General features: G+C 41.3%; 1 protein-coding gene across 2 annotated transcripts in view; it reads left to right on the forward strand.

Annotated features, from left to right (window-relative positions):
• The window catches only part of ADGRL4 (adhesion G protein-coupled receptor L4), an 88000-nt gene that overhangs the window by 38337 nt on the left and 34712 nt on the right, over positions 1 to 14951 (forward strand). The window contains exons 3-7 of one of the 2 annotated variants that reach the window (XM_028733001.2): positions 5647 to 5799; positions 11601 to 11756; positions 13402 to 13472; positions 14295 to 14474; positions 14583 to 14766. In XM_028733001.2, coding sequence (XP_028588834.2) covers positions 5647 to 5799; positions 11601 to 11756; positions 13402 to 13472; positions 14295 to 14474; positions 14583 to 14766 — 744 coding nt within the window. Of the gene's footprint in view, positions 1 to 5646; positions 5800 to 11600; positions 11757 to 13398; positions 13473 to 14294; positions 14475 to 14582; positions 14767 to 14951 lie in introns of both variants that reach the window. The other variant, XM_077928551.1, reaches the window with a different exon arrangement.

Below are 14951 nucleotides of genomic sequence, written 5' to 3' on the forward strand. Positions count from 1 at the left end.
GCATCTGAGCAGCACAGAACTCCTGAAAGAACAAAAATGTAGAACTGATTTGAACATAGCTTTTTTCACTAGCAAGTCAATATTTACCGATCATTGCTTGTCCAGTAAAGTTTTCTTTTTCCCCCTATTTAAAATAATAGTAATAACAACAGCATTTCAGTTATATCTGGACCTTTCACAAATTTCCAGTGCATTCCCCAAACGTTGTTTTGCAATGCTTGCGAGGTATTTTTGCCGGTGGTTATTTGGTTGTGCATAATTAACCCAGGTAGTAATGCAACCACAGAATGAATGCCTGATTGCTTTCAAGAATATCTACTCTGGCCAAGATGAGAAAAACAAACTTGTTTACAAAGGTTCCAAAATTCCCGATCTATAAACCCTGCAGTTTGCTGCTTCCCTCAAACCATGCAGCATTCAATAGCATTGTAAATTATGATAAAAAAATTGAAGAATAAATTTAAGCCCTTGGGTCCCAGAATTGATTTGTGTTATGCGTTTCAAGACTTTGATTTATTAAGAAGCATGTTGTTGATTAATATGTTTTGAATATATTGTAAGAAGTGAAGAGGACTATTTTAGGATAGATATTCACTGTCCTTATATAATTTTTTCATCCTTTTAAAAAAAATAAATTTGGCTTAGAAAGGTCAGATTTCCTTATGCCAATAACAACAATGGTTATAAGGGTAATGTTAAAAAAATATATGCTCGCACATCCCATTCACGGAATGACTTCTGCTTGCACAATGGAACATTTCCTCTCTGTCCTCTCATGCACCCCACATTTTCTCTAGATTGGAGGAAAAGCCAGAGTATATTTAGAGAGGAAAGTAGAGGAACAGGCAGTTTCATTGCACAAGCAGAAGTCCTTGTTCAAATGGGATTACTTCAGTGGCTACAACCCACTCCTCCTGACTTCAGTACAACCATTCACACATGGCTGGTGGATGCTAAACCTAGAGGCAGTGCCTAGGAAGTCACATGAGTGGTACTCACATGGGCAGTGCATGAGAGCTTCCCATTCTCCTCCTTCAAAAAAGAAACAATGCACACTTAAACAGTATAGTTGTATAAGTACTTAGTACCTAAAGTGTTTTGCCTTACTTAAGAAGGCTTTCCTGCTGTCACAGCTATTTCTAGGCCAGGGAAACTTGCTTGTGGCCTCTACATCTTCTGTTTCTCACCCTATCCATCTTCTTGTTTGTAAAGAAACAAGAGACACTTAACAAGCACAAGAGTACAATTGTTTGCCATCTAACTACACTGAAAAGTGTCATACCTTGATTCCATAGAGGTTTAATCCTATGTACACATACCATATGTGACAATAAGTTTTTCTTTTGCATAATGTACAGCTGGCAGAAAAATAAATGATTTCATTAAAGAATAATTTTTAGGGTTAGGATTAGCATTTTGCCCCAGTCTTCAGCCTTAAATAATTCCCAGAGTTGCTTACAATAACCAGTAATATCCAAATAAGAGTAGGCAAAGCCTAGTCTATTCTCCTACCTGTGGGATGGCCCTTCAGATGAGAGGGAAAAGGTCTACCAGCTCCTTCTGAACATCACTAGCTACTAGTTGTTTCTATGTCAATTCAATCAATGCTTTAGACATGCAAATGTGACAGTCATTTTTTGGCAAGCAATTTGTCCTAATGTAATGCAACTGTGTATGATAATTTCACTAATTTATGCCCTTATTATTATTAATGCACACTTTTACCAATTTACTCATTTTTGTGTGCATTATTGGTTAGACAGCTGTCTCACAAAATTTGGATAAGTGTGGATTTCAAGGATACCTACATTTAGGGTTATATATTATTTCAGGAAGTGCAAATATATATCAAAATGTAAACCAAACTAAAAATTTCCACACACACCATTTTTATAGACCCACTTATTTCCTGTGAAAATAAATGGATATTTGGAGACTGGGGGGGAAGGTGGGTGAATTCTAATGTTTTGAGGAGGGGGCAGATAGCTTACTATGACTGACAAAGCAGCAGAGGACTACATTTTGCTCAATCTAAAATTGCTGCCATTTCAAGGGGTGGTAGAGTTGAAATAAATGGCAGCTTGACAATGTTTGTTATTAACACCAGAATAGTTTAGTAGAAATGATACTGCATTATAGTATATAGAAAATGGGCATAATAATACTAATCCACCTTACAGGTTCAATATATATGAAACACTTTGAGCACTATACAAATGTGAAGTATTATTGCTGCCTACATCCTTTGGTTTAGAATGTGAATGTAAATTAAACTAAAAGGAAGAGATCATGATAAAGCATAGTTTTAAGGGGGGAACTGCTTTAACTTTTTCCAGGCACTTGATTACAGAAATCCTTTTCTACCCTATTTATACAGGGCCTGAGGCTGACGCTGAAATAAATCAAGAGTAATATTGCTGGCGCAACTTCATTGGCTTCCTAGTATTAAATAAGAAGGCGCCTCTTAGAGCATGTCCATTTAAGTCCGTCATTCCTGCAGATGGTCATTGAGTGCAACTTAATTCCACAGGAATTTAGTCAGTCAGGCCCAGTGACTAAACACAAGCCAGCCTTGTAAGGAAACAATAAAAGGAGCTTGTTTCCTTTTAGAAAATGGAGGGAAATGGCAGCACTGGTCTAAAACGAATTTGTGAACAGGAGTGTGACCACTGTATATGAGTCTCCAGTAAAATCTTTACAAGCATCTAGTTGAGGGAGTAATGCCAACACCATGATAAAGTTAATTAGCCAAAACTGTAAAAGTTTTTAATAGTGAACACCATACGAGACAATTTATACCACTTGGGAGTTTTGCTTGCACCCCTTGAGGGTTGTAATAAAAGCATGTTTTCTACACTGTGCCACTTATATCTGAAGTTGAAGGTGGGGGGAAAGCATGTTGCAACTTTTATACTTGAATCTTAGCAGAGGAGAGGGTTTGGAGGAGGTGGATACAATAATAAGCAGAGGGTTGAAAGCAGCCATGTATTCTTGAAATGAAATAAAGGCTCACATTTGCAGTGTTCTTGCTCATTCACTTAAGAATTGAAGCCCATCGTTTTCTTAAACAAAATGTCAATTGTCCTTCACATAAAGAACGATTAAGATTCTATCTTCTACTGTTTGATAAACCTCTCACATTCAGTGAGTGACTGAATGCTTCTCCCTTCAGTCAGCACAGTGCCAGGAATGGTTCCTTGCTTGAATAGGCTGACAGAAACTGTCTGTAACATGACAGTAAATGGGGAAAACCCGGCATGCATGTTCTGTAGGCTCTTCAATGCTTCTGTATATGCAAGCAGCCTTGAATAAGCAAGCTGCTATGAATGTTGTTGATTAATTGTCCCTTGGGCAACACTTTAAGTTTCTGGACTAATATTCAAAGGTGTGCTTCCCCCCTGCCAAAAAAAAACTTATGGTGCCCCAAAACTCTCACCATGTTCTTTGATTGCAATCTGAGGTGCACAAATGAAGGCAAACAAGGCCAATGAGAATATCAGCAGATTGCTGAAATATACAAACTATTTAGTGAGGGGACTAAGGGGGTATAACTCATCTGGAGCAGCTCGTTGGGAAATGCATACACTAAATAGCTAAACATGCACCAATAAGGTCCAGCCACCAATTGCTAGAAACATATATATGTTCCTACAAAAAAGCTATATACTTTCATTCATTGTCCTCTTGCTATCTCACCATGTTGTTGTTTAGTCATCTTAGTCATGTTCAACTCTCCGTGACCCCATGAACCAGAGCATGCCTTGGAAAACTGTCACTTTCTTCTCAAAGCTTCTCCTTTTTTATGTCCATGGAGTTTTCTCAGCAAAATACTGGAGTGGTTTGCCAGTTCCTTCTCCAGGTGAATCACATTTAGCCTAAACCCTCGGCTATGACCTGTCCGTCTCGGGTGGCCCTGCACGGCATAACTCATAGCTTCTTGGAGTTATTTAAGCCCCTTCGCCACGACAAGGCAGTGATCCATGAAGGGGTATCTCACCATACTCAACTAGCAAATACCTGCTTTCTGTACCTTGCATAGTCCTGCTCTCTGAACACGTTTATCATCTCTATTAGTTTCCAGATTTTGAATTTATAATTTTCCTGATAATTCAATTATTCCATCAAAAGAAATGTGAACTACATTATTTTCTTAAAACCTGTTATAAAAACCAATGAATCATTTACCAAAATCCCCCACAAAAAACCCAATGAGTAATGGCAAGCAAATGAAGGTTGCAGTCCCATACGCGTGTCAGTGAGACTAAGTTCCACTGAACACAACAGGGCTTACTTCTTTGGAGACGTGTAGGATTGCAATGCAAAGATCTGAATATGGAAAAGGGAGGGAAATTATATATATTGACATAATGTGGGTTCAAATTATATAGCTTAGTATTTAGAGACCTCTGCAAATGTGAACGTTTCAATTCTATTTTATTTTTAAAAGAAGGTGGGGGACTTGTTCCTTGGAGGTTTTTAAGCAGAGGTTGGATAGCCATGTATGAGCTAGTTGTGATTCCTGCATTGCGTTGGGTTGCAGGAGGTTGGACTAGATGACCCTCAGGATCCCTTCCAACTATACAATTCTATGATTCTTTCTTAAAAAGCCACTGTGTGGGTTCTCCATTCTCACTGATGGCTATAGAGCAGCTGTAATAAAAAATTACAAGTGTCAGGGGCTCAGGAGCAGAGGCACAGGAAAGGGAGGAAATAGAGAGCGAGGGGAAGGAATCCGAAGGAAATGTTAGCGATGACAGCGGTCCGAGGTCTCTGAGTCTTTCCAGCAAATCGGAAGATTCACAGAAAGGGGCTCCCATGGTCAGAGCAAGGGGGTGCCTAGGGGGACACCCCAGGAAGAAGGGGCCAGAGGGGACTCAGAGAGCAGCAGTTGGAAATCAGGACCAGCTTCCCCACCAGAGCGCAGTAGGGGGGAGGAGTCCCAGGTATCGGGATCAGGAGGCTCACCGCCAGCGGGAGGAGTCAGGATTGGCCACGCCTCCATCGGAGAGCGAGGAAACGGTCAAGAGGAAGGTTGGAGGCTGGGCGCGCGCGCCAAGTTCAAATGTACAGGAGGGCGGCGCAGTTGGCAGCCCGGATAGGGAGCCAGGTCCCAAAGCCTGCCGAAAGGAGGGGGAGGAGTCAGGGGGGTCAGCGTCAGAAGAGTCCAGAAAGGAGGAGACCCCGGGGGGCAGAAGGACCCAGAGGAGAAAGGAGAGACGGAAGAGGTGGAGTAAGGTTAGAGTCTTAAGCTGGTGTACAGGGGGTGGAGACTCAGATGGAGCTTCGCCGGTCTAGCCTCTAAGACGTAGAGCTGGGCGCTGTGGCTGGAAAATGGAAACTGTACTTCAATAAAGACTTTTGTACATTACTACCGGCTAGCGTTGGTCCTCTGTGAGCTGGGACCTGGAGCCAGCTCTGACAACAAGTAATAAATATTTGTCATAAACTCACAAGCAAATCAATGTTTATTGAAGGATTCTAGTCTGGATAAATATTGAATCTGTTGTTTGGAAATGGATTCATCCTTTCTTCAAGCATTTCCATTAGTAGAAGACAGAAGACAGATATAATTTCCTGGAATTCTGCAGAAGAGGAGAGAGATTTGAATAGAGAGCTTGGGAATGATTTGCTTTTGTTTCTTTGCAGATGACAATGAATGTACAAATGTCACACAACTTTGTGGAGAAAATGCCAACTGCACAAATACAGTAGGAAGTTACTACTGCATGTGCGTACCTGGATTCCGGTCAAGTAATCGTAATACCACCTTTGTGACCAATGATGGGACTTCTTGTGTAGGTAAGATACCAGGAGATATGCTTCTTTTGCTGCGTGTTTTCTCTGGTTCAATATAAACTACCAAAAATTGTATGGAACTGTAGAGCTTGAGTCTCTTGTTGCCAGTCATGAAACTTCTACTTAAATATTCCACTCTATTTTCATTCAGCTTCTGAATCATAAACTTGTACATTCTGATATCCTCCCATAAACATGATTCAGTTAGCCTCAGCTAACCTTTTCCAGTCATCCCACAAAGAACACAGGACATTTCAAGCATAATAGTTCCACAAATAGTTTTTTCTGCCTTATCCTTTTTTGTCTACCATCCACTTGACTGGATAAGTAATAAGAAGGATTTCAACCTCACATTTCCTACCATGAATTGGGGAAAGGGGAGGCCGACCCCATAGCTGATGTTCTGAGGAAGTTAAATGGAGGTTTCATAGTCACCCATCATTGACATACCCTGTCCTGCTGGAATTGGAGCTCTAGCAAAGAGAAGGAAAAAGGAGGGTTCGGGTATCTGATAAGGTTGCAGGGTAATATCGCTTACATTGCCCCATACCCGGGATTCAGACATAGCAGCGGGTGTAGCAGCAAGGCCCATTCCTGAGAGATGAGCCTTTGGAAATGGTCCTCCCAGTCCAAGCTTCCCAGAAGAACTATGTTCACCAAGTTAACTTCATACGTCTTCATATTCATCTTCTCACTAGCTGAAGGATCCAGGAGCCCAGGAGAAGTGCATTGAAACAGGAATATGGGGAGCTGCCTTATACCAAGTCAAACAATTGGTCCATGCATATCAGGATTGTCTACACTGACTGGGTGTGGCTCTCCAGGGTTTGGGGTGAGGTTCTCTCCAAGCCTTACCTTGGGAGGCTGAGGACTGAACCTGGAACCCACAGTAGTGCATGCAAGGCAGGTGCTTAACACTGAGCTATGGCTATGGTGTTTCAAAGAACTCCCCACTCACTACTGTATCAGGAACAGCTCTGTGCTCTTATTCATTACAGCCATGGATATCTGCTACCTTAAATTATAGTAAATGGAAAAGCTTGCCATGAACCCCATTTGTCTATTCAATATCCTATCAAGCTCAAACCACAGTTAACAAGTAAAATAATATACTGTAGTCTACCCTTCTACAATATGTTACGTACTCTTTGGAATTTACATATCTGAAACAGAATATATTTAGGATATATACTGAATAAAAATCTACTAGAAAAATGTATACTTTAACCTTTTTATAGACCCAATGGATTCCTCTTTTCTGGAAGAACTATATATATTGTGTTGTTTTTCTTCTTCTGGCATTTTTTCTCATGATGCTGGGCTGCCCCCTCTGGGACTAGGGAAAACATCAATAAATCCACATTCTCTTGGCAAGTATATTATGCCTGTGTTGATTGCAGCTTGTTTGCGATACATCTCTCACACTTTCTCGCACTGGTTAATTAATTCTTCTCATTGTACACCCAATATAAGATAAATGCCTATGGAGGTGACTGTTAAACTTTTTTTTTTTTTAAGATTGCTTCATACTTCTGTGAAACTCTTTTTTATTAATACTGTTGACCCCAATGCCATAAGTATTTTGTTCTTGATTTTGAGAATGTGAGACCCTGTTGTCCATAAATGGGATTCATGGCTTGATAGGAGATCACACAGAGAAAGTGGTCATTATTATTGTTGTTGTTATTAGTTGTTGTTGTTGTTGTTGCGTGGACAAGTGGAGACCCCCCAACCCCAGGCGACACCCGGATGAAATAATGACTCATGTGCTATGGGATTGAAATTGGCCACAACTTTATTAAAAGATTCAGATGTAAGGAGATCTTGGCTTAGGCATTGGGTGTTTATCCCTCCCAGTGCCCGGTCGGGGATCTGGGGAACATCAGGGTTATCCTAAAGTGTAGGGATTGGGCTGGCTCTGGAAAACGTATGTTTAAGCAGAGTGTCTGCCCCCCATTTCGCTGCAACACAGGGGAGAGAACTGACAACCTATTGGTGTATGGCCCATGACTCCCCTCAAAACAACCCCTTTAACGGGGAACCCTGGGATCGCCACTGTAGAGGGGACATGGGTCACCGCTTCACTTTCCCCCCCCCCCCCATTTAGGGAAGATAGACTAAAGGATTCCGCCCAAGGCCTGAAACCGCCAAAGTTGTGAACTTTTGCTACAGGGAAGGCTACAGGGAAATTCCTTCCCAGTCCTTTAACAGCAACCAATGATGTAGCAGCGCTCGCACACCTGTGAAGAAGAGGTTAACCTGCAAAAGAAAGCATAACTGAGGGAGGTCAGGGTGGGAGAAGCTCTGGAGTTGATTGAGGACTCCCAGGTAAATTCCACACTCTATTGTGTGGGTAGGGCAGACCAGCTCCCCTGACAACGCCTCCCCAGCTGGGATTGGTTAACTGTCTGAGGTTAGATGGGAACCTCCAGGTATCCAGCTTGGGGGGGGTGCGAAGCCAGACAGTATTTCCAGGGGTCATGTAGGATCAGGAGGGGCTGTGTGCAACCACGCAAAAAGAGCCCCCCCCCCTATTTGATGTGAGGAGAGGTTGTTGTTGTTGTTGTCGGCCAAAATTCCCAGGGCAGTTCAAAACATGAAATGTACAAAATGAGAATACAAAATACATAATAAAACAAACAAAAACAACCCAATAATTCCCCTTCCCACAAACACATTTAACAAGAATATATCTCTGGACTCAACAAAAAAACCAGCAGTTTTGAGAAGTAAAGGTAAAAGGTAAAGGACCCCTGGACGGTTAAGTCCAATCAAAGGCGACTATGGGGTTGTGGTGCCCATCTCGCTTTTGAGAAGTAGCAGAATATCAGTGGCATACAAAATGGACACTGGCAGCACAGTCCTATGTATCGTTAATCCCATTGTGTTCAATGGGGATTACTCTGTTTAAGGTTGCCGTTTCAGATCCTACATTGATCTTGTAATCTTTGACCGTCAGCCATGGCAACACTTAATTGGTTAAGGGTGTGGAAATGTGAGCATGCTTGCTTAAAACCCATCTTCTCCACTTCCACCCTGCAAAAGATGATCAGAGCTGTCAGTGGTAGCCACCGGGTTGAGAGATAAGAGATTATTGTGCAACCTGGCAACTTTCTATTTCACCTTAAACAGTACTGGGCTAACTGCAATATTCCTGGCCTGCCACAGTAGCTTTATCTCATCACCGCCCCAGTTATCAGCTGCTGCTGCTCCTCATCCTCTGGCTATCGCTTTCTGGTTGCTTGTCAGAGAGAGCAAGCAGGGCATGGGATCTACTGCCCTTCCTTTTCTCCCCTATATCGTATGGGCTAGAGTGAGGAGCAGATAAACAAACAGGATCCAATGGTGAAGACAAAGGGTAGATCCAGGAGGTTCATGACAGTGTTCCCCCTGCTGGGTGATGGGCATTTTGGCAGATGGCCAGCATGCTTGGGCATCCTTGAAGCTCGCCTTAGATTTCCAAAGACAATCCGATGTATTTTCTCATTGGCCTCAACTGGCCAGTCCTTGTGTAAGCAGTTCTTGAACTACACCTTGACTTTATTAAAATTACGAATTATATGTTGGGGTGGGGAAGGAACTTATAATAAATGATTTATGGTGGTGATTAACTTCTTCCTTTTGTGGTTATAATTTTGAACTACGCTGAATTATGTATAACTATCTTTGCACAGTGTTTATCGCATTTGGGGAGAAAGTGCTGTTAGTATTAATTTATGCATTAATTTTTAATACTCTATTTATAAGTGCACTTCTAAACCTGATCGATATGCAGTATATTATTTTGTCACTCAGCTTAAAAGGCATTGCGGCTGTTCCAAGTTTGTCTGTCCCTTGGTAGAAAGCCATTTATTTGTATTTAGGAATACAGCTCCCTTTTTTTTTGCAGCTGACATGAAGAGAAAAACCCTTGTAATAATAAACTGATCTCCGACTGATCTATTCAACCATTATGAAAAGGGATGTTTTGCCACGGTTTCCTTGTACTTGACACTTGCATTTTTTGACAAGTGAATCTATGTTGTAGCAGTGTGTTCTGCATTATCCTGCTTATCAAACTAGTCTTGTTTACAGTTTCCTACTATGCAGAGGTTACGTGGAGCCTATTCTTTTATCATGTCGAGAGAGGAAAGGGTGATGCTGCCTGTGGGAAATTTTAGCAATGATATTCCATGCAGCATGATAAATGGAAAGACATTGAGCTTTATATTGTGCCCCCTATCCTGGGATAGGTAAAGAGTGCTGGCTGGAGATCAGGATTTCAAGTGAGGGCAAGGCTGGGATTGAAGAGCTTTGAATCCTTCTCACGCCGCCCTGCCAGCCCTGAGCCACTTTGCGAGGCTGGGATCATTCAGTGTTCCCTGTGCACCAGCATACCACGCTACACCACTGCAATAAATAAAACATACAAAAGTACACACACACCCCCGAACATCAGCATAGTGCATTTCTGTCACACAGGGAAACCACAGCTAGTCCTCGCACAATCGAGATTAGGGGCCAAGATTTTCTGTCAGGTACAGGTAGGTCCAGGGCCAGATTTAGGTTTGATGAGGCCCTAAGCTCCTGAAGGTAATGGTGCCCTTTATGCGTCCAGCTGTCCTTTGTCAACAACAAATTGTTGCTGTTTTTTGTGTTGAATATATGCTATATGGTAATTTATGGACCTAATAGGTATCTAAAGCAATTTGCACATAACAAAGTATGTATTTTATCAAAGTAATTGTTGGACTGAAATACAATTAAGAAGAAGTATATTAATACTGAGATAATTATTAAGCTCTAACTTAAAATGAATTTTTATTCATAACAAACTTAATACAGTCATACCTCATGTTACGTTTGCTTCAGGTTGAGCATTTTCAGGTTGTGTCCCGCGGTGACCCAGAAGTACCGGAAAGGGTTACTTCCAGGTTTCACCGCTCACGCATGAGCACAAAATGATGTCACTCGCATGTGCAGAAGCGGCAAATCGCAACCCAAATGTGCACAGACGCGGGTTGCGTTCTTTTCAGGTTGCGAACGGGCCTCTGGAACGGATGCCGTTCGCAACCAGAGATACCACTGTAATGCAAACACATTGGCATTTGGCAACAACAAAAGTTCCCTTAGAAACACAGTTTACAAAGACTCATAATCTAGTCTCTGGAAATTTGCTATAACATGAAATAATAATAGGTGTAATTATATGATGCAAACTACTAATAATTATAAATAGCAGAATGTAGGCATGAGCAAACCAGTGATATCTTAGGGAGCAGGCTAGCAGGCGGGGCCCATTTCTTACATCATAGGGGCCTACACAACACAAAACACTGTTGCTGTATATAGGTTTTATTTTGTTTTTTTATCTTATATTTTGGAATTTTACATCCAGTTTTTTTGTCCTTTAATTTTTGGGGGGGCCCCAAGAGAGTGGGGCCCTAAGCTATAGCTTGTTTAGCTTATATGTATACATTATGTATGTATATGTATAGCTTATATGTATACATTATATATGTAGGTCTACTTTTCAGTCTCACTTGAGCCACACTACTATCTCCATTTTTTGAGATTTAGCCCTGCTCTCATTCCCTTGACTTTTATCCTACAAGGCACTATAATTGCCTAATTGCCACACGTGTTTCTGTTCCATTTGATCAATAGCTTAGCTTTCTGCTGCTGCTGCTTTTTTAAAAAAAAAGATGTAGATGTGAAATTTCAATATGTGATTGCTTGCAGCACATCAGGCTACTACCAACAAAGCGGCAAGGTGTTAGTATGTAAAACCTTTTTTAAAATTCAATTTCTCACAATATTTGCAGATATAGATGAGTGCGCTGAACCAGTAACTGCTGCCTGTGGAGATCATGCGAAATGTGAAAATGTGTATGGAGGATATAACTGCTCCTGTAAGGAAGGTTATCAACCATCCACAGGAAAATTACAGTTTAAGCCAAATGATGGCACTTCCTGCCAAGGTAAATGATATTATAGAGCTTTATGTGTTATTATAAAACTATATCTTCTGAGAGGCCCACCGGTAACTCTTTATCTTCAGTTAGATTAATCAGCTGGATATAAAAAAGTGGCAAGATGTGAATACCTGCATTATTATTGTGCTTTTTAAAAGAGGGAGAAAAGACTGATAGGTGTGTTTGCTGAAAAATAGAAGTAGCCTGTCGTATATTATAAAATACAGAACTGATTTTCGTCTATTACTTACCAACCAAAGTCCATTAACCGTTAAGGGGTCAAATACGCTATATGACTGTAGCTTTGCTATTATCAATAGAGCCTTAGAGATATTCCAGAGTTGTGCTACACTTGAGTAAAAATTGGGCAAAACATGTAAACAGGAATGCTAACTTGGTACAATGAAATCACCTTTGCTTAATGCTTTCATGCACGTGTCTTTTTGGTTCAGATTGAATTTTTCGTCCAAGTCGGTTTAAATACAAGTGGCTTTTAAAATAAAAAATTTAAAATGCATTGACAAGTATCAATGCATTACAGTGAGTATGTGGCCATCACACATTTAACTGCACCTGCCATAACATGCAGTATTGCTTACCTCATGCTGTGGCATCACCATGATATACCATGTTTTCCTCACCCTCACTCCACAAAACTGGCTGCCACTGATTGGGGCAGAGAAATGCAGAATGTTGTGGTGCCACAGCATGGATAGCATGGAGTTACAGTGCTGTTACCTCATAGGGTAGCCACACTTGTCGGTTTTGACCAGTCAACATCTATCCCTAAAAGGTTCAATACAATCAAATTTACAAAACCACAAAAGAGAAAGAACAAAGCCAGGCATGTCACTGATTTTTTAAAGAAGCTTCATAATTAATCAGATGAGCTCCCATCTATTATTAAAGGTAAAGGGACCCATGACCATTAGGTCCAGTCGTGACCAACTCTGGGTTGTGGCGCTCATCTCGCTTTATTGGCTGAGGGAGCCGGCGTACAGCATGACTAAGCTGCTTCTGGCGAACCAGAGCAGCACACGGAAACGCCGTTTACCTTCCCGCCGGAGCAGTACCTATTTATCTACTTGCACTTTTGATGTGCTTTCGAACTGCTAGGTTGGCAGGAGCCCATCTATTATTATAGCTACATAAATCTTAACTTTCATAAAACATTCCTGAATATATAAGAGCATTTTTAAAAATAAAAACAAAAAGTTCGTAAAAGTCACAGCAGTAGCAGCAGCTTAGAAAGGGCATTCTGCCCTGTGTGTGAAAGGAGGAGAAATGCAACTTCTGAGAAGGTAGCTGCTATCCATGGCTTTGTAAATGCATTTAAAATAGGAGTGGGTGATATTCGTCTATTTTGTGTCCAGTTCAATTTTGTATACATGCTGAGCATATGTGGTTTGGTACATATCTCTCCCCAAAGAGATTACCCTGTGTTCAATCCTGCACCTCACAGTTAGCTATGAATGAATATTTGTCGAGCCATTCACAATGCCGCATGCAAATCCAACCAAATTTTACAAAACAAAAAAAAGTATCTCTGGCTTTTAAAACATACCGAATGTGGAAGTCTGGAGCTTTAGTTATCAGCCAGACTGAAATGACTGTATGCCAAGACCTTAATATTCCCTTTTGATTTCAGCAGCAATCCCAGCGCCAAAGTGTGAACTGAACTATGACTGCATAGCTGAAAATATTAACAGAACCTTAGCCAAAGTAAGTAAGACTCGCATATTTATCTATTGCCAAATCTTATTTTTACTTTCCCTCTGTCCTGAAATGATACTGATAATATTTCTGGTACTACAATCTTAAGAAGATGGCAGCTGCAATGGCATACGTTACTCGGGCTGCAGGGCTGCCTGACAGTTGCGGTGCCATTATGGCTGCTTATTGCAGCATATCAGACCAGCAGCCGCCCCACCTATGGTGCCACAACTGCCTCGGGCGGCAGGATCCACAGGGCAGTAGACGTGGCATTGCCCGCTGCTGCTGCCACCATTGTTCCTGATGTAGATCTTCACTTACCCCTTCTTTTCTGGTGGAGAGAGGCACCATTTTGTCATTCGTCTCAGGTGCCAAAATGTCTTGGACCAGCCCTGTATCTGGGACAGCCTATATTAGACACACCTGCTTGTACACTGGGTTTTCCAGATTTATTTTTACAGCTACCCTATATGGTACAGTCAATATGGAAAGATGGGTACCTACACAAGGCTACCCAGTGAGCCAGGTCTGGGGAACCTGTGTGCTTCCAGATATTTTTCAACTACAGCTCTCATCATTCCTTGGCCATGCTGATTGGGTCTGCTAGGAGCTGGAATCCAATTACAACAGGAGGGTCACAGATTTCCTACCCCCTGCAGTAAGCCATGAATAGACTGAGACTTGAGCCTTCCAGGTCGACATCCAATATTCTATTCAGTCTCTCATGTCGGCTCATCTTGTTAACTAATGTTGATAAATGAATATGAATGTATATGAATTTGACTGTAAATGTTAGGAATGTCATGCCTAATGATTTCAACTTTCTTTCAGATTAGAAAAATAAAAGAACCCCTGGCTGTATTACAAGAAATCAATCAAAACACTGTAGGGCAAATTTCACCTGTGGATGTGATTTCCTACATAGAAGCATTATCTGTATCTTCTCCCTTGCTAACCATCGTGAATAACACGATTTCTGACAATGAAATGCTCTATAATCTAACTCTTAATGTAAGTGAATCGAGCCGTGCAGCAGATTTGATCTATTTTTGCAGGGTGGGGAGCACTTATAAGATATAGTACATAACCTAAAGTACTTTTTTACCATTAATCTAACAGGAATTCATTAATACTGTGAACAATTTCGTTCAGAAGGATAAAACTGCAGCGTGGGAAGCTATCCCGGAAGTTAACAGAAGAAGAAGCCTCACTAAACTGCTGCATGCTGCAGAAGAAACCACGGCACTCATGTCACAGAGCTTTCAAAAGACAACAGAAGTGGAGGTTAATGCCAGTGATTTAGGTATGCAAAAGGGAGCAAATGATTTGAAAACTGTTCCCATTTTCCTTCCAGGACAGACTGTTGATATTGAAAGCAATGTTGTGTGAATGCCTTGTAGAGGCTGTTGTTGTAGAGTGTGTTGTCTTCACACTACTCTTCTGCCCAGCTCTCTCTGTGTTTGGAAATCTAAAGGGTCTCTTCACTGT

Source organism: Podarcis muralis, chromosome 5 (genome assembly GCF_964188315.1).
Source record: "Podarcis muralis chromosome 5, rPodMur119.hap1.1, whole genome shotgun sequence".
Taxonomy (NCBI): domain Eukaryota; kingdom Metazoa; phylum Chordata; class Lepidosauria; order Squamata; family Lacertidae; genus Podarcis; species Podarcis muralis.